At 40.5% G+C, this 24,540-nt stretch overlaps 1 protein-coding gene across 1 annotated transcript in view; it reads left to right on the top strand.

Moving 5' to 3' along the window:
* zbtb2b (zinc finger and BTB domain containing 2b) overlaps positions 1-23,101 on the top strand; it is a 34,171-nt gene extending 11,070 nt beyond the window's left edge. Inside the window, exons 2-3 of the mRNA XM_067989361.1 lie at positions 14,917-15,098; positions 18,535-23,101. Of these exons, the coding sequence (XP_067845462.1) occupies positions 14,926-15,098; positions 18,535-19,945 (1,584 nt within the window). The 5' untranslated portion in view covers positions 14,917-14,925 and the 3' untranslated portion in view covers positions 19,946-23,101. The remainder of the gene's footprint in view (positions 1-14,916; positions 15,099-18,534) is intronic.
* Positions 23,102-24,540: the final 1,439 nt, after the last annotated feature.

Genomic DNA, 24,540 nt, shown 5'->3' with positions numbered 1-24,540 from the left:
TTTTTCCTTTCAAATACTTATCCAGTTCCCTTTTGAAGGCTACGATTGAATCTGCCTCCACCACCCCCTGGGGCAGTGCATTCTATATGAACCTACGAATTAAGAGCAGGAGTAGACCATTCGGCCTCTTGAGCCTACTCTGCCATTTGATAAGATCATGGCTGATCTGATTGTGACCTCAGCTGTACTTTCCGGTCTACCTACTATAACCTTTGACTTCCTTGTTAATCAAGAATCTATCTAACACATCCTTAAAAATATTCAATAACCCTGCCTCTACTGCTCTCTGGGGAAGGGAGTTCCAGAGACTCACGACCCTCTGAGAGAAAAAGTTACTCCTCATCTCCGTCTTAAATGGGAGACCCCTTATTTTTAATTGAGGCCTCTAGTTCTAGTCTCTCCCACAAGGGGAAACATCCTCTCAGCGTCTATCCCTTCAAGTCCCCTCAAGATCTTACGTTTCAATAAGATCACTTCTCATTCTTCTAAACTCCAATGTATACATGCCCAACTTGTCCACCCTTTCCTCATAAGATAACACCCCCTCATCCCAGGAATCAGTTGAGTGAACCTTCCCTGAACCACCTCTAAAGCAATTATGTCCTTTCTTAAATAAGGAGACCAAAACTGCACACGGTATTCTAGATGTGGTCTCACCAATGCCCTGTACAACTGTAGCAAAACATCTCTACTTTTATATTCCATTCCCCTTGCAATTAATGACAACATTACATTTGCCTTCCTAATCACTTACTGTACCTGCATACTAACTTTTTGTGATTCATGTACTAGGACACTCAGATCCCTCTGTACCTCAGAGTTCTGCAATCTCTCTTCATTTAAATAATTTCTGTTCCTCTTGCCAATGTGGAGAAGTTCACATTTTCCCACATTATACTCCATCTGCCAAATTTTTGCCCACTCACTTAAACTATCCATATCCCTTTACAGACTCCTTATGTTCTCTTCACAGCTTGCTTTCCTACCTACCTTTGTGTCATCAGCAAATTTAGCAACCATACATTCGGTCCCTTCATCCAAGTCATTGATATAGATTGTAAATAGTTGAGGCCCCAGCACTGATCCCTGTGGCACTCCACTCGTTACATCTTGCCAACCTAAAAATGACCCATTTATGCCTACTCTCTGTTTCATGTTAGCTAACCAATCCTTTATCCATGTTAATATATTACCCCCTACACCATGAGCTCTTATTTTGTGTAGTAGCCTTTGATGTGGCACCTTGTCAAATGCCTTCTGGAAATCCAAGTACACTACATCCACGGGATCCCCTTTATCCATATTGCTTGTTACTTCTTCAAAGAACTCTAATAAATTAGTCAAACACGATTTCCCTTTCACAAAGCCGTGTTGACTCTGCCTGATTGCATTGAGATTTTCTAAGTGCCCTGCTATAATCTTCTTAATAATAGATTCTAGCATTTTCCCTACGACAGATGTTAAACTAACTGGCGTGTAGTTTCCTGCTTTCTGTCTCCCTCCTTTCTTGAATAGAGGAGTTACATTCGCTATTTCCCAATTTGATGGGACCTTCCAGAATCTAGGGAATTTTGAAAAATTAATACCAATGCACCTACTATCTCTGCAGCCACTTCTTTTAAGACCCTAGGATGAAGTCCGTCAGGACCTGGGGACTTGTCAGCTTTTAGTTCTAATATATTTTTCAGAACCCTTTCCCTGGTGATTGTAAATGTTTTAAGTTCCTCCCTCCTTTTCACCTCTTGATTCACAATTATTTGTATCCTCCACAGTGAAGACGGACGCAAAATATCTGTTCAGTTTATCCGCCATTTCCTTATTCTCCATTGTTAATTCCCCAGCTCTCTAGAGGACTAACGCTCACTTTACTTACTCTTTTCCTTTATAAATACCTGTAGAAACTCTTACTATCTGTTTTTATATCTAGCTAGCTTTCTCCTGTACTCTAATTTCTTCCCCCTTATTATTCTTTTAGTCATTCTTTACTGTTTTTTTAATTCTGTCCATTCCTCTGATCTGCCACTAACCTTTGCGGAATTGTTTGCTTTTTCTCTCAATCTTTAGCTTCCTTAGTTAGCCACGGATGATATGTCCTTCCCCTAGAGTTGATCTTTCTCACTGGAATTCCAGATCCTAACCACTCGCTGTGTAAAAAAAAAAGTTTTTCCTCATGTCACCTTTGGTTCTTTTGCCAGTCACCTTAAATCTATGTCCTCTGGTTCTTGACCCTTCCGCTAATAAGAACAGTTTCTCTCTATCTACTCTGTCTAGACCCTTCATGATTTTGAATACCTCTATCAAATCTCCTTGCAAACTTCTCTGTTCGGGGAACAACCCCAGCTTCTCCAGTCTATCCATGTAACTAAAGTCCCTCATCCCTGGAATCATTCTAGTAAATCTCTTCTGCACCCCCTCTAAGGCCTTCACATCTTTCCTAAAGTGTGGTGCCCAGAACTGGACACAATATTCCAGTTGTGGCCGAACCAGTGTTTTATAAAGGTTCATCATGACTTCCATACTTTTGTACTTTAAGCCTCTATTTATAAAGCCCAGGATCCCGTATGCTTTTTTAACCGCTTTCTCAACCTGCCCTGCCACCTTCAGTGATTTGTGCACATATACCCTCAGATCTCTCTGTTCCTGTACCCCTTTTAGGGTTGTGCCCTCTCGTCTATGTTGCCTCTCCTCATTCTCCTCTACCGAAATGCATCACTTCGCATTTTTCTGCGTTAGCTTTCATCTACCATGTGTCCGCGCATGCCACTAGCCTGTTATTTTCTCTTGAAGTCTATCATAAAAACATAGAAAATAGGAGCAGGAGTAGGCCATTCGGCCCTTCGAGCCTGCTTTGCCATTCAATATGATCATGGCTGGTCCTCTATCTCAAAACCATATTCCCACTCTCTCCCCATACCCCTTGATGTCTTCTGTGTCTAGAAATCTATCTATCTGCTTCTTAAATATATGCGGTGACTTGGCCTCCACAGCCTTCTGGGGTAGAGAATTTCACACGTTCACCACCTTCTGAGTGAAGAAATTTCTCCTCATCTCAGTCCTAAATGTCCTACCCCGTATCCTGAGACTGTGACCCCTCGCTCTAGACCCCCCCCCAGCTAAGGGAAACATCCTCCCTGCATCCAGACTGTCTAGCCCTGTCAGAATTTTATATGTTTCAATGAGACCCCCTCTCATTCTTTTTAACTCTAGTGAATACAGGTTTAGTCGACCCAATCTCTCCTCATACGATAGTCCTGCCATCCCAGGAATCAGTCTGGTGAACCTTCGCTGCACTCCCTCTATGGCAAGTATATTCTTTCTTAGGTAAGGTGACCAAAACTGCACACAGTACTCCAGGTGTGGTCTCCCCAAGGCCCTGTATAACTGCAGTAAGACATCCTTGCTTCTGTACTCAAATCCTCTTGCAATGAAGGTCAACATACCATTTGCCTTCCTAACTGCTTGCTGCACCTGCATGTTTGCTTTCAGTGACTGGTGTACAAGGACACCCAGGTCCCTTTGTACATCAATATTTCCCAATTTATCACCATTTAAATAATACTCTGCCTTTCTGTTTGTCCTTCTGAAGTGGATAACTTCACATTTATCTACGTTATACTGCATCTGCCATGTATTTGCCCACTCACTCAACTTGTCTAAATCGCCTTGAAGTCTCTTTGCTGCATCCTCACAACTCACAATCCAACCTAATTTTGTATCATAGCAAACTTGGAAATATTACATTTGGTTCCCTCATCCAAATCATTGATATATATTGTGACTAGCGGGGGCCCAAGCACTGATCCCTGCGTTACCCCACAAGTCACCGCCTGCCATCCTGAAAAAGACCCATTTATTCCTGCTCTCCTTCCTGTCGGTTAACCAATTTTCAATCCATGCCAGTATATTACCCCTGATCCCATGTGCTTTAATTTTGTACATGTAACCTTTTATGTGGGACTTTATCAGAGGCCTTCTGGAAATCCAAATACACCACATCCTCTGGTTCACCCTTATCTATTCTACCAGTTACATCCTCAAAAAACTCCAGTAGGTTTGTCAAACACGATTTCCCCTTCATAAATCGATGTTGACTTTGTCTAATCTCGTTGATATTTTCTAAGTGTCCTGTTATTACATCCTTTATAATAGACTCTAGCATTTTCCCTGCTACTGATGTTAGGCTAACCAGTCTGTAGTTCCCTGTTTTCTCTCTCCCTCCTCACTGTTTAACACCCTTCCAAGTTCTGTGTCACCTGCAAATTTTGAAATTGTGCACAGTACACCCAAGTTCAAGCCATTAATATGTATCAAGAAAAGCAGTGGTCCCAGCACCGACCCCTGGGGAACAGCACTGTACACTTCCCTCCAGTCCGAAAAACAACTTTTCACCACTACTCTCTGTTTCCTGTCACTTAGCCAATTCTGTACCAACGTTGCTACTGCCCCCTTTATTCCATGAGCCACAATCTCGATGATAAGCCTATCATGCAGCACTTTATCAAAGGCCTTTTGAAAGTCCATATACACCACATCAATTGCATTACCCTCATCGATCCTCTCTGTTACCTCATCAAAAAACTCTTATCAGGTTAGTTAAACACGATTTTCCTTTAACAAATCCATGTTGGCTTTCCCTAATCAATCCTCACTCGTCCAAGTGACTTGTTAATTCTGTCCTGGATTATCATCTGTAACAGTTTCCCCACCACTCAGGTTAAACTGACTGGCCTGTAGTTGCTGGGTTTATTCTTACACCCTTTTTTGAACAAGGGTGTAACATTTGCAATTCTCCAGTAATATATTTGTAAAAACCTTTAGCATTGTCCTTGATATCCCTCACAAACTTTTTCTCATATTCCCTTTTTGAAGCTCTTAACCAATTTCTTTGTATCCCGTTTTGCAGCTCTTACCACTTTCTTTGTATTCCTTTTTGTAGCTCTTTCCACTTTCTTTGTATCTCTTTGCTGTTCTTTATATCTCTCCCAGTCCGCAGGATCTCTACTGTTCTTTGCTTTCGTATAAGCCCTTTCTTTTAGTTTTATACTATCTCTCACTTGCCTTGTTGACCAAATTTAGTATGGGCTAGTATAAATTTAAGATTATCGCCAATAGAATGAAGAGGGAGGTGAGAATTAATTTTTTTACCCAGAGGGTTGTTGATACATGGAAAAAGTGGTGTTAGTAGAGTCCGTGATAGTTTTTAAAAGGGAAATGGGTAAAGGAAACAGAACTGAGTGGATAGCTCTTTCAGAGAGCTGGCACAAGTGTGAATGTTCTCCTGCTGTATTGTAAAATTTTATGAAATAGTCCTGAGAAAAACAGAGACTGACCCAGGAAGGGAAGGATTAGAGGGGTAACCGAAAGCTTAGTCAATGAGCTGGGTTTTGTAGTTTTTAAAGATCGGGAGTTCCAAAGAGTTGTACCGAGGCAGTTTAAAGCTTTAATACAGATGGTGGGAGGAAAGGATGGAGAGAAAACTGGAATCAGAGGGCTAAAGCACTCTGGAGGGGATACAGGACTGGAGGAAATTGCAGAAATATAGTGGAGCAAGACCATGAAGGGATTTATGGATGAAGTTGAGTGTTTTGAATTGTTTGCACTGGGGGACCGGGAGCCAGAAGATGTAAGTGAGGATGTGGGTGAAGGGCGAACAGAGCTTAGTATAGGACAGTATACACGCAACAGAGAATTGGACAAGTTAGAGTTTATAGAGGGTAGAGGATGGGAGATCAACAAAGAGAACAATAGAGTAGTCAAGACTAGATGTAACAAAGGCATGTATGAAGAGTTCAGCGATTTTGGTGGGGGGGAAGTGAATGAGGGAGATGGGCAATGTTATGATGGTAAAAGTAAACAGTCGACGATTGGATGTAAGGTTTACAACTCAGCTCAGGGACAAAAAGAACATCAAGATTGCGAATAGTCTGGTTCAGCCTGAGAGTGGCTGGAGAGGAAGATGCAGTAAGTGGCAAGGGAGCAGAGTTTGTGGTGAGGGCCGAAGGTAATGGCTTTGGTCTTCCTGATGTTGAGATGGAGGAAGTTAGGACTCATCCAAGAATTGATATTGGAAAAGGAATCAGACAGCACGGAGGCGGACGAGAAGTGAGGGAGGGGTAGAGCTGCGTATCTTTGATGTACATGTGAAAGCTAACTCCATCGTTGCTGATGATATTGCCAAGAATAAGGGGGTTGAGGATCGATCCTTGGTGGAGGGAAAAGGAGCCATTGCTTGGAGATGCTTTGGCTTTATATCGCCGTTCCTTCATCGTCGCTGGGTCAAAATCCTGGAATTTCCCTTCCTAACAGCACTGTGGGAGAACCTTCACCACACAGACTGCAGCGGTTCAAGAAGGCGGCTCACCACCACCTTCTCAAGGGCAATTTGGGATGGGCAATAAATGCTGGCCTCGCCAGCGACACCCACATCCCATGAACAAATAATTTTTAAAAAATTTGCGTAGTTAGAAATGGAACCATGCAAGGGCAGTCACTCAGCTGCATGACATAGGATAAGTGTTAAGAGGAGGATGGTGTGGTCAACTGTATTGAGCATTGCAGAAGGGGCGAGAAGGGATAATGCGCACAGTCACAAAGATGTCATTTGTAACTTTGGCTCGGGCAGTTTTGGGCATGGAACTGGGACATGACACTTTTGAAAATCTTAGAGTGGAAAGGGAGGTAAAATAAAAACAGAAACAAGATGTAAGATTGTATGTGTTGTATGCAGTTGCTGTCTGAGAATATGAGATACAGGCAGTAAGCACAATTCCTAATGGCTTTGTAAATTACATGTATTTTAAGCAGCTCCACTTTATAAAATTATCAGAATTGCTTGCTTACATGTTGCAGGCAGTAATATATTCCCAACTAGCTGTTTTCATGTACTGTCTAAGGGAGATGAGCCTTTTTGTAACATTTAAAGTAATAACTTACCAATTCTTGCAAGAAGGCTAGTCAGCATTTGTTTAATCAAGCTAAGATATTAAGATGTAATGACAGGGAAATGTTGCGCTATTTTGGTGAAGGAAAAATTGTTGCCTTTTTTAAGCATTTCCCAGCTTTATCCAATACGCCTTCTGAAATGTTTTAAAGTCAGACCTGCTGGCGATTCCAGCCGATGCTAATAAATTTGATTCATCGTGTTCACTTACTGTGACATGCTTCCAGTGTGTCATTTGTTTAGTATTGATCACGGACAATAATTGGACAGCGAAAATCATTCTTTCAAGTTACAAATGGAAAGGTCCCATGTTACTGAACTGTATTATTTTTATTGCTAAAGATTATATGAATGCTCATTTTGCCATTTCATTCTTCCTCTGTTTAAGTCAATGCAATTAATTTATGGCTTCACCCTGAAAAAATCTATGTTTTTGTAAATTTGACTGCCATTTTGATGTTCTTGATACAATATTTATTCTCATATACTGTTACAAATGTATTTGAATTTTGGTATAAATGTACTAATACTTGAAAAATGTGTTTGTGTCCGTATGTTTGCACCCCAACTGAATTCTCAAACTTCACTTCATTACTGAGTTAATAGCAGGCTCTATTCCTCATGCAGAATTGTGCTAAAGTACTGCATTTTAACTTCCTCCATGCCCTTCAATAGGCTAACCAAAATCTTACTTCATTTCTTGAAAAAATTAGTTTCTTTGTTTCCCTCGCAACTCCAACCAATAGCTAATGCCTCTTAGTTTTGACCCTTCGCCCTTCATTGACATTTTGATCATATCTCTTACCTCAAATGAAACTCCCAGACCTTTGCCATTGCTAAAGGTGTTTGCAAGAACTTCTTTCATGCCAGATACTTTTATGTGCTACCCCTCAGCAAGCAGGGATTAAGCATTTACAAATATGTCAATGACACCCAACTCTATCTGACTGTCTCATCAAATCCTGTCAAAATTTCCTTGGGCTCAACACTAACAAGGTCAACACTAACAAGGTCAGTGCCATCCTTAATTGGCTCCTGTCTGTACCTGGTTACCTCTGGTACCAGCCTCCTTGGTTTCTTGCTCAGGCTAAACCCATTGGTGCATGACTTTAGTGTTCTGTTTGACTCTGAGCTAAGTTTTTGACCCCACGTCAAGTCTGTCACCCAGACTGCTTCCACTTCTGGATCTTTGCTTACTTAATGCCCTTATCTCTTCACTGCTCTTGAAACTCTAATCCACACCTTCATCATCTTGAGAGTTGCTTTCTCAATGTTTCCCTCGCCATCCTCCTCACCTCCCTCCTTCACAAACTTCAGGTAATCCACAACTCTGCAGCCTGAGTTGTTGCCCACGTACAGTCCTGCATAGCCATTGCTTTCTTACTTGCCAGTTCTCCTTGTGCCCTAACAAATCTCTGCACAGCCTCAATCACACCTTCAACCTCTGACTCTGGATTAGCTGATTATTCTCTACTCCCCCTGTTCCACTATGCCCCCTCCCAGCACTCTGGAATTCTCTCCCAAAAACACTTAGCTTTACTACCTCTCCCTGCCTTCAAAACTTTCCTGAAAACCTATCTCTTCAACCTTGCTTCCAATTTTTCCTTCACCCGTAACTCCTCCTTTCCTGCTGGAGGTATCCACGTCTCAATATACATATTTGGACATGTTCTTGTATGTGACCTTTTACTACTCATTGAGATGTGGCATGTTAGCGTGGGGAATATAATTCTTCTGATTTCAGTCATCTAGGGTCAGCATCAAGCATTCCCAGATCAGCTGTAGCACAGTCAGATGTACAGTAAAGTTTCCTCTACTCTGCCCCAACAACATCCCTCAGCCCCAAGCTCTGCTGCACCAGATGCTGACACTGGGTGACAGTTTCCATATCCCACACCAGTTATTCTGCGGCACTGCCAAATTAGGTTCAGTTTTGTGCTGTAGGTCCCTGCCTATCAGGAACGCGATTGAGACTGGACCATTTCATTTCACATAGGATCCTCACAGCCTGCAGACTTCCATCCAATCAGTCTGGGGCTGGATTTGAATCCAGCTCCCAGGGTGAAAGGCCAATACCGAACCACCTGCGCTACCCACTTCCCCTTTGTACATAAGTATTATATAAATGCAAAATGTTTCACTCTTAACATTTCTTAACCGTAACACCCAACTCTGTCCAAAATTTGACTCTTCCAATATCTGGCGAACCATGAGCTCAGTGTGTGGAAGCAGTAAAGAAAGCAAATATGTTCTTGGGTGTCTAGCCAGAGGTGGAGCATAAGGCTCAGGAAGTGATAATGAATCTGCACAAAGCACTAAACTGGAGCTCTGTATTACAGTGGAAACTCCTGGCATTGGAGAGAATACAGCACAACTGGGAAAGGCTCAGGAAATTGGGAATGTTTACACTGATTTAGTATGAATGGCATTCCATAAGTGGCTGTATTTTGTAATTGAATGCATATAATTTTTGTAGGTTTAGATTGATAACATGGTAAGACAGGACAACCTATGAAACCATTTTTTTTGTTATGCTGCTTCTGCTCTATTTCAACTGCAATCCCAGTCCTTCCTAGTGCTCCCAGATCTGAGACCACTACCCTCTCGAGACCTCTCCAGAATACTTGCCAATCACCCCCTGCCCCATAAGAGCTCATAGGCCCCAGCACCTCATCTCCAGTTGCCCCAGGTATTCTTCCTCCTCCTCTTGCCCCACCTGCTTGATTGACTTAATCTCGAGCCTGAGATCTGACAGGCCCTAAACCCATCCCACCCTGTCCCAGTTGCTTTTACACCCAGACTTCTTCTCTTCTCCACACCCCCTCCAAATGGTGCCAACCCTACCCTGCTGTGCCCTCATTCTGCTCAAGTACTCTCAGACACCACCACCCCCACCCCACAGCTGCCACCAAGGCTCCAGGATACTGACTTTTTTACCTCAGAATTTTAATGTCACTTCCCTTTTAAACCTGACTTTAACTATACTATGCATCCCTAAAGGCCTGCAATTGGACAATTCCCAGTATGCACATGGAGACTTATGTAGCCATTATTGTAAACACAGGATCTAACTCAGTTATTTATTTAAAACAAAACAAAAAATGCTTGAAACCTTTGGAAGAGTCCACACCTGAAACATTATCTTGTCTCTTCTCGCCACTGACTAACCTGAGTGTTTCCGTTTTTTTCTGTTTTTGTTTCAGATTTCCAGCACCTGCAATTTGTTTGCTTTCAATTATTTAACAGCTTAGCTGTTTTGAGCTTAAAAATTGGGGGTGGATAATGGGTCCGGGTGTATATTTTTAAGGGCTGCATTTGCTGCATAGAGTGCCTGAAGTCAGGGGAAATATAGTGAGATTCACCAATGATTTCCTAGATTTTTCCTCACAATTTTAGGAAACAGGTAATCAATATAACTTCCTGCCATCCTTAGTATCCTTTCTGATTTATAGTCTAGAAATTACTGTTAGTGATTTTAGCAGGTGAATGCTTAATGTGTTTGAACGATATTCCTGAATGTGCTATTTTAACAGAGATGTTAACCCATTTAAAATACAGGTTAATATAACAGATGGGCTTGTTGTATGAGTGTGATGAGCATTCATCTACTAATATTGTAAACTGTAATTTCTGCTTTTTAAAAAGATTGCAGTTGTCTTTGTAGTTTGCTGCACTTATGGAAAGGGCACTTGCCCATTTCTTTCCAGTGTAAGTGCTAAGTGTTTTATTCAACAGCAAGAACCTGTTAGTTTTCACCAGTTGTTGGCATATAGTTCATAACAAAGCATTTCTGTACTCCCCAGCAGTCACCCTAATGACATTGCACTGTAAACATTTTGTTTTATTATCTTTGGTTTTCTTTCTTCGACGTTTCCCTTTTTCCTTTGCCTAAAGTAGTTTTTCTATGTGTCTATTTCACTTCCTGTGTTAATTTAATATGTATTTATATATTATGTATTGAAAAAAGTCTTGTAGTCTTCACATGTCCATTGCATCACACCGTCAGTGTGTCACTGGGACATAGAGTGAAAAACTCAATTGGCTCAATTAACTAATTATCTGTTAACTGAACAGTCAAATATCTGATTGGCTAAATGTCAACAAATCAAAGAGTAGCAAGAAGTATCAGAGAATGTATACCCAACAGAAAAATGAACACTGAAATCTATAATTTTTTTTGTTTTAGAAATTACTATTTACTAACCAGCCAATAGCACAATATCAGTCACATTGCTCAAATAATTTCTTCACACAGTTTTCATAGAATCATAGAATGGTTACAGCACGGGGGGCCGCCATTTTAGCCCGACGAACCCATGCCTGCTCTCTGCAAGAGCAATCCAGCTAGTCCCACTCCCCCACCTTTTCCCCATAGCCATGCAAATTTTTTCCCTTCAAGTACTTACCCAAATGCCTTTTGAAAGCCACGATTGAATCTGCCTCCACAGCCCTTTCAGGCAGTGCATTCCGGATCATAACCGTTCGCTGCGTAAAAAAGTTTTTCCTCATGTCGCCTTTGGTTCTTTTGCCAATCACTTTAAATCTGTGTCCTCCGGTTCTCGACCTTCCGCCAATGGGAACAGTTTCTCTCTATCTATTCTGTCTAGACCCCTCATGATTTTGTACACCTCTATCAAATCTCCTCTCAACCTTCTCTGCTTTAAGCAGAACAACCCCAGCTTCTCCAGCCTATCCATGTAACTGAAGTCCCTCATCCCTGGAACCATTCTAGTAAATCTTTTCTGCACCCTCTGTAAGACCTTCATATCCTTCCTAAAGTGCAGTGCCCAGAATTGGTGGCCAAACCAGGGCTTTCTAAAGGTTCATCATAACCTCCTTGCTTTTGTACTCTATGCCTCTATTTATAAAGCCCAGGATCCCGTATGCTTTTTTAACCACTTTCTCAACCTGCCTTGCCATCTCCAACGACCTGTGCACATATACCCCCAGGTCTCTCTGTTCCTGCACCCTCTTTAGAATTGTATCCTTTAGTTTATATTGCCTCTCCTCATTCTTCCTACCAAAATGTATCACTTCGCACTTCTCTGCGTTAAATTTCATCTGCCACGTGTCCACCCATTTCACCAGCCTGTCTGTATCCTCTTGAAATCTATCACTATCCTCCTCACTGTTCACTACTCATCCAAGTTTTGTGTCATCTGCACATTTTGAAATTGTGCCCTGTATGTCCAAATCCAAGTTATTAATATATATCAAGAAAAGCAGTGGGCCGAGTATCGACCCCCGGGGAACACCATTATATGCCTTCCTGCTTGTCCGAAAAACAACCATATACCACTTCTCTCTGTTTCTTGTCACTTAGCCAATTTTGTATCCATACTGCCACTGCCCCTTTTATTCCATGCCATCTGCCATTTTTCTTCAATTAAGTAAGTGTACAGCTAGAAATAACAATGCAAGTATAGAAAAAAATTACACAATTCTGAAAAAAATCACTAAATTTACACATAAAATTAGTTAATAAATATTAGAAATTCCTTCCCTTACATCTGGAGCTAGTTTCTTGAGTTCAGAATTTCACTTGAGCTTAGATGCTGAGATTTTGGCTATCCTGCGGGTGTATGTTATACTTTTCATCCTGTTCCTGCGGAAGTGCAATATCCACAGTCCATCACAGCAGCAGAAGAGGTCTGGAGAGAAATTGTGTGTGTGAGATAGGCATGCGATTGGGAATTGCAGTTTTCATTACATTACCCAGAGTGCACTGTGACAGACCAGTCAGAAAATTGTTGTGATGTGTGTGTGGTGGTTATGGAGTGTTCACTTTATTCAGCATTTTACATGGTGGAAGCCAATAAATAAAAACTCCCAGCAAAAGTTGTTTGGGATGAGGATGCGGCAGGGAAAGTTTATGAGGCACTTTGACACTGAGTTTGGCTATTGTGGCTGGAGTCAGTCACAGCCAAACCCAGATCATAGTAAAGAACCACCTGTTCAAGGTGCTGGTTATTAGAGACTATAGAATACCTGGCTGGGAATTGCTACTCTGATTCAGTAAGAACTACAAATCTATTACGAGAAATAAAGGGAAGAAAAAATATCCTTATATTCATGTAAATAACTGAGAAAAAGAAGGAAGGTTTCAAGGAGGGCAGAATAAACAACTAAAGCACTTGCATCTTCAGCAAATACTGCAAATTCATGTTGGGCATTAGAACAAAATATACATATTTTATAATGAGAATAAAAGGTTTTGGGGAGTGAAGAACAAAGTTACTTGCATCTTAAGTAAGTTTTGTAAAATGGTAGGTAAACAATATTATAAGTATATTTGTGATACCTGTATCTTTTAGTACCAGTAAAGTACCAATATGTAATATATTTACCCTCATATCAGTTATCTGATAAATAACTTCATTAAAGGCATGTTTAAGCTGCAACAGAATCACAATAAACATCAGAAAATGAAGTCTGCATCCCAGACTGCCCGTGGCAATGCCATTGAAGATCTATTAGTGCTGCATTATTTACATTAAGCGCATAAAATGTTGCTCTGCTACAGTAAGAATTGATTGGTACTGTATATACAAAAACATGCAGTGTTCAAAATTAATTCTGGCAACACTGTGCAGTGTGGAAAAATGGCCCTCAATTATATAATTTTTTTGTTTTCTAGTTAATTCAGTCTTTTACTTTCATATTATTTGATTTCTTGCTCTCCATTTTACCATCTTTATATTTATCTTCATTTAATTTATTCTTTGTACCTGAATATGTGTACACAGTTAGACACAAAAGATTCTGCCAGAAACTGTCAGAAGTTGGAAAACTGCATCCTGTAACTTCATAGTAGGAGTGGGCCATTCAGCCCCTTGACCCTATTCCGCCATTCAATTAGATCATGGCTGATTTGTACCGGGGCGATGGTCAATACCTGTGCTAAACAATGGTCACTGGAATTGACCAACTGATCAAAGTGCACAATTTGAAGGTTGGTCTTTAGTATTCTCCTAGAGATCTATCCACTGCCAGTGACTCCTCCTAATATGAGATAACAAATATAGTAGAAATACAGATTACTCATCTCAAAGGTCTTTCTTACTCTTCAAATAACCCCTTCTACATTAAGTTTCCACCTGTTATTTCTAAGTTTGTTTTCTTTATATTCAAGTTTGTGCTTGTTGCCACTGAATTAAACATCGTTTTCCTTTCTCTATCTTTCGGATGAGATGTTGATTCTAGGCCCTGTCTGCCCTCTCGGGTGAATGTCTTCAGCACTATTCGAAGAAGAGCATGGGAGTGTCCCGGGGTCCTGGCCAATGTTTATCTCTCAACCAAAACCACCAAAATAGATGATCTAGTCATTATCTCACTGCTGTTTGTGTGATCTTGCAAATCTTGTAAATTGGCTGCCAAATTTCCTACTTCAGTGGACAGTGACTACAGTTAAAGAACTCATATGGGTTGGAGAATAACATTATAGCCCTATCTCTGACTTGCAATCCTGTCCTGCAAGGATCCTTTCTGTAAGAGCAATCTCACTAAATTTGTCCTCGTGTGATTTGGCTACGGTTATAGGTATTTGGTTAGGATTTTACCTGATAAAGCTTCTAAAAAAGATGTAATGAACTCCTGTGTAGATTGCTTGGACTGTTAAATGGTATATGCAGGATAATGTTATTTGAAGAGTAAGGAATATCCTATCAAGGTAGGTAATTATTTTTCTTCCTTTTAAAACTGTATGTCACCTTGGGCAGTTTTTCTCTGTTAAAGGCACTGTAAGTGCAAGTTGTTGAATTCTGAGTGTTCATGTGTAAAAGAGTTAATTGCTGTAAACAATATTATAACTTTTTAGACTTGGGATATCCAGCTTAGATATAAACACATTCGTCTTGGTATATTGTAGAGAAATATGAAACTTCAGTACAGCCAAAATTAATACAAGGTACATGGAATATCAGCTCAGTTGTTCTTTGTCTTGTGTTTAATGTAGCCTCCTTTCTTGTACCTCCTAGGGTCTAAATATGGAACTGGCTAACCATGGTCTAATCCTGCTGCAACAACTCAATGCCCAGCGAGAGTTTGGCTTCCTGTGTGACTGCACAGTGGCTATAGGCGATGTCTATTTCAAGGCACATAAAGCAGTCCTTGCCTCTTTCTCAAATTACTTCAAAATGCTATTTATCCATCAAACCAGGTAATGCTTTGACTGAAGATGTTAAACTAAAATAATTAAGAATATTGTGCCTGTTGTGATTTACACATTTACTTTTCTTCTTTTTCCATCTTCTATACCCAATGGGTTTTCCCAGAACAGGACTGTTCTAAAACTTGAAAAAAGCACATATACAATGTTCTTTTAAGACATTTTGACATCGGTGACACCAAGCTGTCAGCCACGTGACTGCATTATGATGTACTCTGCCCACATAACATTTTTTTCGCAAGTGATAAAACTGTCCCTCTTCAACTGTGCTTTGCATTGTTTAACTTTAAAGTGACTTTTGTTATACTTGATTTTTTTTTGTTCTATTTAATGCCTCTGCTAGTCTGATGAGAATTTAGAATCATAGACATTTACAACACACAAGAAGTCCATTTGGCCCATCAGATTTTTGCTAGAGCAATCCAAATCCAATTTCACTGCGTCATGCTCTCCCAGTAGCTTGCTTTCTTCTCTGCTTCAAGTATTTATCAAATTGTCCCTTAAAAGATGCATTGCTGTTTGCCTCATCCACTCCTGTGGCAAAGCATTCCATGCTCCAGCATCTGTCTGTGCAAAGAAATTTCTCCAAATCCCTCTCTCTCCTTTTTTTGTGACCATTTTAAATTGATGCCTCCTCATCATGGCTCCCCAACCAGAAGAAATAATCTCTCCCTTTGCACTCTTAAACCCCTTCATAATTTTAAAGCCTCTATTACGTCTCTTAGCTTATTCTGCTCTTCTAGAAATGATCTCAGTATCTTGAGTTTCTCCTCATAGCTCAAGTTGCTTATCTCTGGTATCATCCTGGTGAATCTATGCTGCACTCTCTATGGCTTTAATGTGTCTTTTTTAATGGCGTGTCTGAATCTGAAACAGTACTCTCGTTATTTTGCGGCCCATGGAATAAAGGGGGCAGTAGCAACATAGATACAGAATTGGCTAAGTAACAGGGAACAGAGAGTGGTGGTGAACGGTTGTTTTTCGGACTGGAGGGAGGTGTACAGTGGTGTTCCCCATGGGTTGGTGCTGGGACCACTGCTTTTCTTGATATATATTAATGACTTGGACTTGGGTGTACAGGGCACAATTTCAAAATTTGCAGGTGACACAAAACTTGGAAGGGTAGTAAACAGTGAGGAGGATAGTGACAGACTTCAAGAGAATATCGACATGTTGGTGACATGGGTGGACACGTGGCAAATTAAATTTAACGCAGAAAAATGCGAAGTGATTCGTTTCAGTAGGAAGAATGAGGAGAGGCAATATAAACTAGAAGGCACAATTCTAACAGGGGACCGGAACAGAGAGATCTGGGGGTATATGTGCACAAATCATTGAAAGTGGCAGGACAGGTTGAGAAAGCGGTTAAAAAAGCATATGCAATCCTGGGCTTTATAAATAGAGGCATAGAGTGCAAAAGTAAGGAAGTTATGTTGAACCTTTATAAAACACTGGTTCGGCCACAGCTGGAGTATTTTGTCCAGTTCTGGGCACCGCATTTCAGGAAAGACGTGAAGGCCTTAGAGAGAGTACAGAAGAGATTTACTAGAATGATTCCAGGGATGAGGGATAGACTGGAGAAGCTGGGGTTCTTCTCCTTGGAACAGAGAAGGTTGCGAGAAGATTTGATAGAGGTATTCAAAATCATGAAGGGTCTAGACAGAGTAGATAGAGAGAAACCGTTCCCATTGGTGGAAGGGTCAAGAACCAGAGGGCATAAATTTAAGGTGATTGGTAGAAGAACCAAAGATGACATGAGGAAGAATTTTATACACAACGAATGGTTAGGATCTGGAATTCACTGCCCGAGGAGGTGATGGAGGTGGCAGATTCAATTATGGCCTTCAAAAGGGAATTGGTGAAGTACTTGAAAGGAAAAAAATTGCAGGGCTACGGGGATAGGGCGAGGGAGTGGGACTAGCTGGATTGCTCTGGCATAGAGCTGGCACGGACTTGATGGGCCGAATGGCCTCTTTCCATGCTGTAACCTTCTATGATTCTTATGGCCTAGCCATTGTATTGTACATTGCTGCATATATGTAAGACCAACAATTGGGAGCTATTGATTACCCACCAATTTCCATTACCTCCTTTAATGGATGTTATTTATATGGACTTCCAGAAGGCATTTGATAAGGTCCCACATAAGAGACTGTTAGCCAAGAGACTGTTAGCTAAGAGAAGCCCATGGAATCGAGGGAAAAGTACGAACTCGGTTAGGAAGTTGGCTGAGCGAAAAGCGACAGAGAGTAGGGATAATGGGTAGGTACTCACATTGGCAGGATGTGACTAGTGGAGTCCCGCAGAGATCTGTCTTAGGGCCTCAATTATTCACAATATTTATTAACGACTTAGATGAAGGCATAGAAAGTCTCACATCTAAGTTTGCCGATGACACAAAGATTGATGGCATTGTAAGCAGTGTAGATGAAAACATAAAATTAGAAAGCGATATTGATAGATTAGATGAATGGGCAAAACTGTGGCAAATGGAATTCAGTGTAGACAAATGTGAGGTCATCCACTTTGGACCAAAAAAGGATAGAACAGGTTACTTTCTAAATGGTAAAAAGTTAAAAACAGTGGATGTCCAAAGTGACTTAGGGGTTCAGGTACATAGATCATTGAAGTGTCATGAACAGGTGCAGAAAATAATCAATAAGGCTAATGGAATGCTGGCCTTTATATCTAGAGGACTGGAGTACAAGGGGGCAGAAGTTATGCTGCAGCTATACAAAACCCTGGTTAGACCACACCTGGAGTACTGTGAGCAGTTCTGGGCACCACACCTTTGGAAGGACATATTGGCCTTGGAGGGAGTGCAGTGTAGGTTTACTAGAATGATACCCGGACATCAAGGGTTAAGTTACGAGGAGAAATTACACAAATTGGGGTTGTATTCTCTGGAGTTTCAACGGTTATGGGGTGATCTGATTGAAGTTTATAAGATATTAAGGGGAACGGATAGGGTGGATAGAGAGAAACTATTTCCGCTGGTTGGGGATTCTAGGAGTAGGGGGCACAGTCTAAAAATTAGAGCCAGACCTTTCAGGAGTGAGATTAGAAAACATTTCTACACACAGAGGGTGGTAGAAGTTTGGAACTCTCTTCCGCAAACGGCAATTGATACTAGCTCAATTGCTAAATTTAAATGTGAGATAGATAGCTTTTTGGCAACCAAAGGTATTAAGGGATATGGGCCAAAGGCGGGTATATGGAGTTAGATCACAGATCAGCCATGATCTTATCAAATGACGGAGCAGGCACGAAGGGCTGAATGGCCTACTCCTGTTCCTATATTTATTTTGATGGATAATAGAGTTCCACTATATATTGACGTCCTAATGCATATTAGACTTCATATGCAAACCTGCAGAAAACCATAAGATCAGTTAGTATTTGTAAACATTTTAATGTTTTTTCACAGTGACTGTGTCCGACTGAAACCAACGGATATTCAGCCAGATATCTTTAGCTACCTCCTGCATTTAATGTACACTGGGAAGATGGCTCCACAGATAATTGATCCTGTCCGTCTCGAGCAGGGAATTAAGTTCCTGCATGCATATCCACTAGTTCAAGAAGCCAGCTTAGCCAGCCATGGAGCCATTCCTCGTCCTGATCAAGTTTTTGCGTGGACGTCTTCACTCTATGGCATCCAGATTGCAGATAATCAAACCGCACCTCAGAGTAGGTTATCGGCAGCAGGAGAAAAGTCTGGGAGAGAGCCCAGGTCTCACACTCATCCTTCTCGGATGGAGCAGGAGCGAGGCGCAGAAGGTAGCCAGCAGCATCCCCAGGGTGCACAGATTCTCCAGCCTTCTCAGCATATTGGGCAGTCATCTGTGGCACCTTTAAGCACACTACAAGGCTTGATTCCTCCAGCTGGTCCCCCAACAGCTGATGAACGATGCGAGAATATCCCCTTGTTAGATGGGCAGCCTGGAATACATGCAATTGCTCATGTTAAGCCCAGTATTATGAAAAGGAATAGTGGTTTTCCAAAGTTTTATGTCTGTCATCTTTGTGGCAGAAGGTTCACTCTACGAAGCAGCCTGCGCGAGCACCTGCAGCTCCACACGGGAATGTCACTTCCAGTTACCAGCCAAGCAGGAATGAATATGTCTAATTTGCTGGGCCAATCGGTAGAGCCTGGGAAACCTGCGAAAGATCCTGAGGAAATACCTGAAGCAGAAGTAATTAGCGATGGTGAGCTACAACAGAAAAACGATTCACCAATGGCAGATGGCCAATTGCAAGCAGAAACACCGCCCCCTTCAGACATTGCAGACATTGACAACTTAGAGCTAGGGGATCAAGATAGGGAGGTAAAAAGGCGAAAGTACGAATGCTCCATCTGTGGACGTAAATTCATTCAGAAAAGTCACTGGCGAGAGCATATGTATATTCACACGGGCAAACCATACAAATGCAGTACCTGTGATAAAACATTCTGTAGGGCCAACCAGGCTGCCAGGCATGTGTGCCTTAACCAGAACTCTGATACCTTTATGATGGTGGATAATAAGCAAGCGATGCTCACTGAAGGTTCCTCGGAAGAAACTAGCCAGTCGCTCATGGATCCGGTGTACCTAGCAACAAACCAGTCAAACCAATCATACAAGTGCAATCTGTGTGATAAAAGCTTCTCAACTGCTAGTGAAGCTGTTCGGCATTCATGCCAAAACCAGAACTCTGATACGTTTGTTTTGATGGAAGGCCAACCAACAGTGCAAGGGGAGGGCTCTTCAGAGGCTTGTGAAGTGACAGAAGCGAGCCAGTCACTGTCAGAGACGGTGCACAATGAGGAGGATGGTCAGGCTGTTTTAGTGGAATGAAAACTCTGTTCATTTACTCACTTTTCATTGTGTTTCTTATAATGTACAATTCAAAATTAATAGTCGTTAGATATGAGGATGTTAAAGTTTATTTTCTAAATTAATTCTGGGCTTTCTTTTCTGGCAAAAGCGTGTCATTATTCATTATTCAAGGATCTTGTTACTTTTAAGATGAAAATTCAGGTGGCATAATTGTATCAGTCAGTGTTTGCACTAGAGTTCAGACTAGCCCCTGTCAATCATGAGCTGCTTCGGGACCAGGTTAGTTGTGTTCACACTGTCACTAAAGGAAACTGATGTGCATTGATCTTTGTTTTCTTGTACTGGTGTTGCCTGATGAGTTCCTTCCTTTTAAAGTGGATTGAGTAGGAAATTAAATCACAGTGTCCCAAATGCATTGAAATTATCACGTCATGATATGTATATGCCTCACTGAGCTGTTTTCCACTCTGCCTCCCTGAATCAACTCCAGTCTCAAAGAAGTGAACAAATTCCTGTTATGCCTAATAGATGTGTACTCAAACTAAAAGGTACCCAGTTTGAATAAAGCATTGGTGACTGACAGTTTCAAGGGGTTACGGTGCAGCAGTTGACATTCTGTAATTAAGTGAAAACTCCTGTTCTCTCAAAAGAGATGCAAGAGCTGTTGATAAATGTTCTTATGCTTCACTAATTATCAGCTGATCACTGAGTAATACCTGTTGGTATTACATTGCCACAAATGACGAATCATAAACAATATGCAGACAGGCGGTGGCATTGCTGAACAAATAATGAATCCAGAATGTTGGGATACCCTGGGTTAAGTCTCATATGATTAACTGTCTCAAAAGTTGAAAAATTCAGTCAATGTTATTGGCAAAGAAAAATGCATGAACCTGGGAGGGTGAAATACCAAAAATGTTTTTATTTCAAAGATATCGCAGCGACTCTTGTGTCAACTAGAATACCATTCTAATGAGTGAATCATATATATAAAAAGTATTTCACAGATAGAACTTGTTCGATATATTAAATACAAATTGCACACTTACGGAAACGGGAATTTTGTTTCTTACATTTTCGAGACCTGTTTTCCAGTGTGATAGAACAAAGTTGTGCTCTGGTGCTCCACATTCTTCCCTATTCACTTGTATAACGTTGTTTTTAAATGTGTTCAGTGTAAACCTGAATATCACTTTTACCTCACTTATTTACAATTTGCTCTTTGACATGTCTGTGTAATCTGCTTTTGAGAGGGGGGGGGGAACTTAAAAGAACATCTATGCATGCTGACTTCAAAGTACAGTAGTAGTATTTGTAACTTTAACTTGTTTTACAGAAGTAGTAGATACATTATTTATTCTGTGTTGTATGTCTTTATACATTTTTAGAATTTTTAATAAATACTGGGAAGAAAACCTAAGCTGAAGAACAGCAACCCATAAAGAAAAAAATCCATCCTTTCATAATATTCCAGATTAACTGTATTGCAGACTCGTAATCTGCAAAAATTAACATTGCTGTCTGAAGGGGAAAAAGGAGGTTCTGTGCTGGGAAGAGACTGTCAAATTTGGTTTATTGTTCAGTATATTTACTGACTAAAGTGTGCACACATACCAAAAATGTTAACACTTGTCCTGTAGACATTATATAAGCTATGTAGAAATTTCCTTTTTCCCCCCACAAAGTAGCGTGTGCAAAACATTGACCTAGATTGGAACAAAAGTGACAGCATGTTTTTTAATATCCTGTCACATTGAAGTTGAGCAAACTTTGAGAAATGTACTCCAAATGATTGACTTTTCCAAGTAGCTTATTTTTTATTTGCTGATTAGTACACAAGAAGCTAACTTCGTCCAGTAAAGTACTAGTCAGATTAGTTAGTACCAATAGTTAGAGTGCCCTTATTGTAGACATGCACTAAAAACCACTATCTGAAGTACGTAGAATTAGTAAGCATGATACTTACAACAAAATGACTAATTTTACCAATTGGTTATGAAAGGGTACACAGGACTGGTACATTTGGAACTGTTACTTGTAAATGCTAGTATTACAAGATACATCAAACCCCACGGTATTTTGCTTTACTGTTTATTATTTGTAGTTTTGTATGTCTCCATATAGTTATTTAACCACTTTTTTGCTCAGTAAACCCCCAGAGATATACAAAGGTATTACTTGCAGCTTAAATTCCTAAAACAAAATGATGAAATTCCAGGAAATAATGTATATAAATTGCTCTGTTGTTACAAGTTTTATATAGACTTATTATGGTAGGATTAATATTTGAAATAAAAAAATTTCAACTGCCTTAAAATACTTAATAAAGCATAAACATGATGTTCAGTGTCAAACCTATTATTTGCATTAATTATGGTTCAAATAAAGAGTAGATTTTTTAAAAATCAGAGTTTTGTGAAGCATGTTTCAAGAGGGAAAATATAATGTACAATTATAATTGTAAAATTAGTTCCAGATGAGGAAAGTACATTCCTTCATTCTAGTTAACAATAAGTAATACACTGTAGTATCTTTGACCAAAACAAATCGAGGATTGGCCAGTCCTTGTTTAATTGGGGGCATAAACATTTTCTTCTGGCCCTAAATGGCTCTTTTAAGATCTTCTGATTGTGATTTTAAATATGTTGATAATAGCGAAGTCGAACTTTACTTGAATTTCAAATTGCAGAGGTTAAGAGCATTGTTTTCTGTGACATCACCTGCAATAGCGCTCCTTACCAGCAGTGTCGAGATTTGAAATGCATTGTACAGTGTTGCCTTTTTTATGTAACCTTTATTTTAAGTTGCTGCTCGAAAGCTAGCCAGTTCACCTGTACAGTTGGGGACTTATTTAACAAAGCATACATACAGATTCATTATCCCTGCTGTATACAGTAATAGACTACAGATTAATTAAAAAAGAGTTGTGTATGCCTTGTTGACTAAGTCACAGGGCTAAGCTTCAGCCTTACTTTTTTTTCTATGACTTAGCATTTGTGTTTAGTCCTAAATACCCAAACTGAATACACACTGCATCTGTATTTGTCTTGATTCCATGCCACATCTTTACTGTTAAATCAAAAACTTTGTTAGTTAATAACTGTATAATGTGTAATATAACGCTGCCAATACCAAAGACTTGAATAAAACGAGCTTGGTAGGAACTGGAAATGTTGTACTGTCTCACTGAAATCTTTCTGCAGTACATTGTACCAATTACAGGATTACAGCTTTGCCACTTGAGGTATTTTTACCTGCCACAAAGTGAGTAATGGCTGTAATGGTATTACAAGATCACCAGAATTATAGATGAGAAAGGTCATTCGGCCCACCTTGATTCATCCATCCAGAGAGATGCTACTCCCACCCCTTCGAACTGGCCAAAGCATTCAAGGTGCAATCTGACTACAGCAATACAAAGTTTGATCAGTACCTCGTCTGACTTGTACTCTACTATTTTGACGATGTAATTTAACATCCTATTGGCTTTGTTGATTGCTGCTCTGCGTTGGTTGGATATGTTGGGCGTTGAATCAACTAACACTTGTAGGTCTCTTTCACCTTCATCTTTAACGATCTCAGCATCGTTCATGGAGTACATGCGTTGTCTATTTTTTCTTCCTATGTATAGCACTTTACATTTGTCTACATTAAATTTCATCTCTCATTGTTCTGCCCACTTAAATATCTTGTCTAACTCATTCTGTAATTTTTGAACTACCTCTTCTGATCCCACTACCCTTCCTCCTAGTTTGGTATTATTTGAAAATTTTACCACTTTGCATTGAGTTTCTGAAGTCTTATGTAAATTAGAAACTAGTGGTCCCAGTACCGAGCCCTGTGCTCCCCACTCTGATAGAACTCCTAATGACTACTCGTTTCCCACCCTTCAACCAGTTTCTTATCCATTCTGAGGGTTTATCCTAAGTCTGCAAAGAGGAGAAGGCTTCCGTGGCCCGGAAATGTGGCAGAAGGAAGGCAGGTAGACCCCCTGGTAGAATCATCATCCCGAGCACCAGTCCACACCTCCTCTCCCAGTGGCTCTGCTGCAGCCATCCTCTTTGCCAGATTTTCTATGCTTCCCTCCCCCTCCTATTCTGCTGAACCATTTACTCCTCCTCTGGACCCAAACTTTTCATTATCATCTTTTGCCTTGCACAATCATCCATTTTGTCATCTAATCACCCCTACCCTATCTCAGACCTCTCCCTTTTGTTCTTTCCCTTCCCCCCTTTTCCCTGCCTCTGCACTTGCTTAAAGGCTGTTTATTTCTAACATCTTCCAGTTCTGCTGAAAGGTCATCGACCTGAAATGTTAACTCTGTTTCTTCTCCACAGATGCTGCCTGACCTGCTGAGTGTTTCCAGCATTTTCTGTTTTTATTTTAATATAAGGGCATGCATCCACAAGAGCCAATATTGAGCATGCCATAGCACGGTGAAGCAAAGATTCCTATAGGGCATGCCATATGTGCGGCGAAGCAACAAATCCTTAAAAGGTTGACTAAATAAAACAAGGCAATTACATGCTGCTTAGCCCAACAATTAGAAGTAAAATAATGAACACCATTCTCAGGGGTGGCTAGATGTATACGTGTCTAGGAATGACTTA

This window comes from Heptranchias perlo, chromosome 8 (genome assembly GCF_035084215.1).
Source record: "Heptranchias perlo isolate sHepPer1 chromosome 8, sHepPer1.hap1, whole genome shotgun sequence".
Taxonomy (NCBI): domain Eukaryota; kingdom Metazoa; phylum Chordata; class Chondrichthyes; order Hexanchiformes; family Hexanchidae; genus Heptranchias; species Heptranchias perlo.
This window is presented reverse-complemented; position numbering and strand designations above follow the sequence as displayed.